Source organism: Glossina fuscipes, unplaced genomic scaffold (assembly GCF_014805625.2).
Source record: "Glossina fuscipes isolate IAEA_lab_2018 unplaced genomic scaffold, Yale_Gfus_2 1, whole genome shotgun sequence".
Taxonomy (NCBI): domain Eukaryota; kingdom Metazoa; phylum Arthropoda; class Insecta; order Diptera; family Glossinidae; genus Glossina; species Glossina fuscipes.
Window position 1 is genome coordinate 49,576,399 of NW_023998415.1, and position 6,000 is coordinate 49,582,398.

Below are 6,000 nucleotides of genomic sequence, written 5' to 3' on the forward strand. Positions count from 1 at the left end.
AAATAAACAAACTGATCATAAAATATTATAGAACAAAAATGGAAACACAACGAGCAGGGGAATCGGACATTGCTACCATATATTTTAGTCGGCTGTGTGTACATAATAGCTGCTTGAATATATTCTGATCATTTTTTTAGCTGAAAAATGAATTCATTGATATTTTCGATCATTTTCTACTCTCTACTTTCTCTCATCTGTCTGGCAACATGGCGATACCGTGTTGAAAGAACGATATTAGTTTGACAGCGGTACAATCATCGATCCATTTTCGCAGTTAAGCGTTCTTCAGCATTTTGAGACCGTAAGCCAGCCAAGCCATGCTGTATTGATCTGGACAAATGGTCATCAGAAGGCACTATCTCTGGCGAGTACCGTGGAAGCGACAGAACTTTACATTCGAGGTGCAGCAAAGTATCCTAGGAACTTGTGAACGAGCGTTGTCATGCAAGGTGATGATATTGCGTCTATTAACCACTATTGCTGATATCTTGGGCAAAAAACATCCTGCAATTTGTTCAATTGATGGCGGAAGATATCCGCAGTGACAATTTGGTTCGCTACATCTTACTGATCTCGCCATGTGCGCAGCAAAATTTGATGGCCGGGATTATACCGCTTCGGCATCGATGTGGATAGCACTCCTGGATCAACTCATGACTTTTTCCACTTGGAATTCATCGCCAGTCACAATACGCCGCAAAAAACTCTTCCTTTTTTTGTCTGCCAAGCTATGAAACCGTGAGGTTGAAACGGCTAGAAATGGCATTTTCAGTCAATTGCTATGGTAGCTATTTTCCCCCCTTTTGAATCTTTTCCATCGCATGTGCAACTGCTCACCTGTTCAAGAGTTCCTTGAGAGTTTGAGCTTGGTTATCGTCTAATAAGTCCTGCAATTCATTGCCTTCAGACTGTCATCATAAGCTCCTAAAAGTGTTTGATGGCCTTTGACAGCAGATTTCTTTAAATCGAACAACAAAAGTACTGAATACTAAAAATGACATTTTGAACGTTCCATGATTGGCGTCTGTGTACCCAGAATAATTCAGTAATTAACTAAATGGAAAACTATTAATTTATGAAGAAATCGGTCAAAAGTCATCAAACTTAAGCGTGGTATACATTAATAGTACACATTAGTTTATCATGTTTACGAATAGATGCCACTAAAGAAAATATGTCCAAGCGCGTAATAGTTGGAGAAAAATTTCAATAAGCAAAGTATATTAGTAGATTAATACATTTCAGATTTTCGATGCCTTAACGGATGCTAAAACCCAAACGTATATGGAATGTTGATGATGTAATGGACCTATAATATACTAAAGACATATGCTACATGAAAGTCATTTGCAATAATTTAGTTTTCCATTTTTGCGATTCGCAAAGGTGTGAGTTTTATCAAAGGCACGAATCTCCTAGAATGTGGTAATGTTCTACTTAGTGGACATTTGAAAAGAAATTCCAAACTTAATTTTTCTATGATGGTAAGAGAAATATTATTATTCCCTTGTTTGGCAAAAGACAAGCGGACTACATAGTGAAACCGCCGCCACTATTCATCCGCATTACGAATACATATAGTTCGTGGAGTCTCCGATACATAATTACCGCTCGTCCGCCTATCGACCACCGACATGGAAAGTTTTTAAGAATTTTTTTATCCTATTGATGAAATATCTCTCAGCCTAGTCACTAGTCCCCAATTGTATACGGGTGTGTGCGTTTGTGCGTTTGTTTTAAAGCGTTAACAATTTCTTTTTCTTTCTTATTTAAATGAATTATTTAGCCCCTTTACACCTAACTATACCTCCACCACCACCGCAAGGTCTGCCAAATGGAGAGGCGGCTGCTTTGCAGCATGCCTTTGCCGGAATGCCGTCATTTCCCGGAGTAGGTAAGTGATAGTATCTTATGTATAGAATATATATATATATATATATGTATATATATATTTATATGTATATATATATATATCTATATGTATATATATATTTATATGTATATATATATATATCTTATTTAAAAAATAAATTTCATAACACAATTTGGTTACAATTTTTATTTAAATGAAAAAAATATTGTTTTTCTTTATTAATATTTTTAAAGAACAGAAAAAATAAAAATCTGAAAAACCCGCGCAATATACTTTTTCTATTTTTTTTTTTTCGAAAGCATTATTATTATGTTTTTTTTTTTCTTATTAATTTTGAGTTTGTCAAAAGATAAGTAAATTATTTATTTAATGAACTTTTTAGTAATCAATGTGTCATCAAAAATTACTATTAACTTTAATAAAATATTTACATTTGTTGTTTTCGTCTTCTGTTATTTATGATTGTTGTGTCATGCCATACATATTTATAATTGTTAGCATAAAAATTTTCGCAAAAATATTAAATTTCAATATCGATATCAAAGCAAAACGTGTTATATATCTACTCTCTTAATATTTTATGCTTTGGATTTCCGTTTTATATCTCATTTCATTCGTTTTTTTACAACTTTGGCTTTTAAATTATTTTTACTATCTACTGTACAACTACTACTATTACAATTACCGCTACTGATACTACTACGACTACAACTATTACTACCACCGTATTTTATTAATTATTTATTATTAAATGAATCAAAATATAAATAAAATAAATAAAAGCGAACCGAAGACGACGACACACGTATATTATACGTATAAATAATTTTTGTTTTTATTTATTTTTAAATGTGTTCTGTGTATTGGAAAATTTTCTGAATATCAGAAACACAAAATCGTTAAGCAAAACATTATTAATTATAATAATATTAACGTTAAATGTTAAATGTTTTTTTTTAACATATTACATAAAAAGCTTAACTCCAATAAATAAATAAAAATACAACAACTTACTTACTTTTAGCCAAAATATCTGTATAATAAATGTGAACTTATTGAAGAAAAAAAATAAAAAAAAAATAAAAAAACGAAATGCAAAAAAAAATATTCTCTTCATGTATTCACCTTAAGGAGAATCCAATATAACCACCATCTTGAAAAAAAATATATTATTGTTCGTGAATGCATCATCAGTACGATGATCAAGATATAATGACTTTTACATAAATATTAGATAGTCTGGAAATTTGTCGCGGTTTTTCACTATGATATAAAATAATATTTTATATATATAGAGTAAACTTTTTGAGGTTATATATGTTTGCCATTTTTCAAGGAAATTCGTTATCTCATCCCTCATAAAATTTCTGATATTTTCTTTATATGAATTCACAAAAGTTCTGCTAGATCAAAAATTTTGTGCAGATCAAAAGAGATGACAATCTGATGTCAGCACTGTATGGTAAAATATGTAGTAAAAACATATATTTTTCTCGATTGACCAATTATTTGGTTAATTGCTCCCAGTGTACTTTCGAATCAATTGTCTTGTTATGCGGCAGAAGCTCTTAATACACAATTCCTTTATAATCCCATCATACTAACAGCAAAATCCGATTTTGGTGTTGTTCAAGATAGTTTTGGCCACGATCTGTTGCGTTCCATATTTTTGTATAGAATGCATTTTTCATCATTTAGGAATGGGTCGTTTTGGTTTCATTTTAACAGCATATCGCAGATATTAAGGCGTTGTGTTAAGTGGATTTTTTTCATGCGAACACCAACTGTTGTTTTGAATGAATTAAGTTTTTCTGCAATCTCCCGAATCATCATTATGTGTCGATCAGTCACAATCATAAACCCTTCAGTTAATCTTCATCGATAGTATTCGGGACTACACTAGAACACAGTAAAGCTTTAACTGAAAAATTTCCAAAATCAAATTTCGCAAAACAATGTGTCTTATACGTTCACTGCTGTAACGAAAGCGATTACTTTTAGAGTTTTTTACAAGATAAATAAATATAAGTCTGATCTACATAACCTGTAATCTATACCTTTAACCTTCTTTCTGAAAGAAGTTATTTTAACCAGCAAGAAATTTCCGGACTAACTAGTACTTTTATTAAAATTTTATAGCATTAGGTTGTTACGTTTACATGATAATGTCCTTAAAACTGTATTTCTAACATATTCGCGTTTTTATATTGTAGAGATAATAGATGACGTGAAGTTTGTATCCTATCAAAAGTCACGTTAAAAATGTATATAGACAAGGCCCTACGACAATTTTTCACATTGATGAAAAGAAAAAGCTTGAAGACAGACAAACTACGAAATACGATCTACTATAGCGGCACAAAAATTCGTTAGAGTAAAAGAAAAAAGTACGCGAGCTCGAATCATTCTTCAGCATAGTAATACATGCTCTTACATATCGGGCTAATTTATTTAACATAATCCATTTGATATATGGTATATTGACTTTCATCTAAAATCTGATTGTTTTCTTTATTAAATAAATCTACGTGAAAAGACGGCGAACAGACGGTGTTACGAAGACGATTTTCGAAGCGGATAAAGTGTTGAAAATCCTATTTTGAAAACAGCTGGCTAGTTATGGGCAAATTCCAACCGTATCGATATTCAAAAAGAGAGTTTTTCTAACGTTAAGCACAAAGCGAAGACACCGCCGGGGGAAACCATTTTGTAAACGATATAATGAAATTTTGAAATATTCTAACATTTTTAGGAATTTTTCATTTACTTTCTATTACTGCAAATATATATTTAAATTTAGTTTTTCAAAGGTCATAGGTCAATTGTATTGACACTATATGCTTATGCGTGATTCAGAATGTCATGTATCGATCGAGCTTATGAAATCTCTAACGATAAATAAAGATCTAAGATAAAAGTCGCAAATTTACATGGCCAGGTCTTAATCTGATCCGTCGATGGTGGTTATGCAAGATAGTTGAAATTTTTCCCCATTTTTCGTTTTCATATAAAAAAATTCACATTTATTGTAAACAGAAATATTTACGTTATTTATATTGTTTCGTATGAATTATATTTTATGTATATGTTAAAGAAATACTATTTAATTTGTTCAATTGTTAAATAATGTTTTTAGTTTAAAATATGTTTTCTCGTATTTTCTTTCTATCGTTTAACTTATAATACATATTTACAAATTAACTTAATTGTGTTGTGTTGTCTTTTAAATGTTTCAAATTTTTTTGTGTAAAACCAAACAAACGTTATTTATATAATGCAGCCTTCCCCGCCGTATTTGGACAATTTCCACAAGCTTTACCACCACCTATAGCAGCGGTTGCACCCGCTCAACGTGAAGGTAAGCTCTATCTCTCAATGTTGTTCTCTTAATAAATCTTATTTCGCTTCTTTTTTTTATTTATTTATTTTTTTTTTATTTATTTAAGTTTCCCATCAAAACTCACTTACTCGCCAATTAAAATGATAAGAAAAAAATTTCAATTATTAATAATGAGAGAAAGTAAATAAATTTTGGATTCGAATTATTTGAAAAGTTCTCTCTAACTACATCGACACCTGCCCATTTAATCGGTCAATTGTATCTCGAACTATTATGTTAGATTTAAATATTAATGAAAATCAAATTTTGGGTTTTTTTCTTTTTAGTACTTGGGCCGAATCTTTTATCGTTCAACGGTTACCATAGCTCAAATTAATTGCAAAAATAATTGCAATTGTTTTTTTACCTACTACAAGTATACGCGTAAGCGTAATTACAGTATTTGTACAATCTTTTACAATTTTTGTAATTCGTGAGAGCATTAGATGAGAGGACGACCGGACATTATTAAATTGATCAAAATCCAAATTCTATCGAAAAATAAATTATGTTTATGCGATACATACGAAATATTTATAAGACAAGATAAGAAATATTTTATTTTTAATACTTTTTTATACCCTACACGCTTACGGGGTGTATTAAATTAGTCCGGACGTATGTAACAAGCTGAAGAGCTTAAGATAGACCCACCTTTTATCATACCGATCGATTCCGAATCATAATCGGAATTGATCTAAGCTTGTCTGTCCGTCTATCCGTCTGATATCTGTCCATGTGAATT

General features: G+C 30.9%; 1 protein-coding gene across 19 annotated transcripts in view; it reads left to right on the top strand.

Moving 5' to 3' along the window:
• LOC119645078 (CUGBP Elav-like family member 4) overlaps nt 1–6,000 on the top strand; it is a 683,800-nt gene that overhangs the window by 669,778 nt on the left and 8,022 nt on the right. For 17 of the 19 annotated variants that reach the window (XM_038044960.1, XM_038044958.1, XM_038044948.1 and 14 more), the window contains 2 exons: nt 1,790–1,897; nt 5,157–5,234. In XM_038044960.1, coding sequence (XP_037900888.1) covers nt 1,790–1,897; nt 5,157–5,234 — 186 coding nt within the window. The remainder of the gene's footprint in view (nt 1–1,789; nt 1,898–5,156; nt 5,235–6,000) is intronic. The other 2 variants (XM_038044957.1, XM_038044951.1) reach the window with 1 other exon arrangement.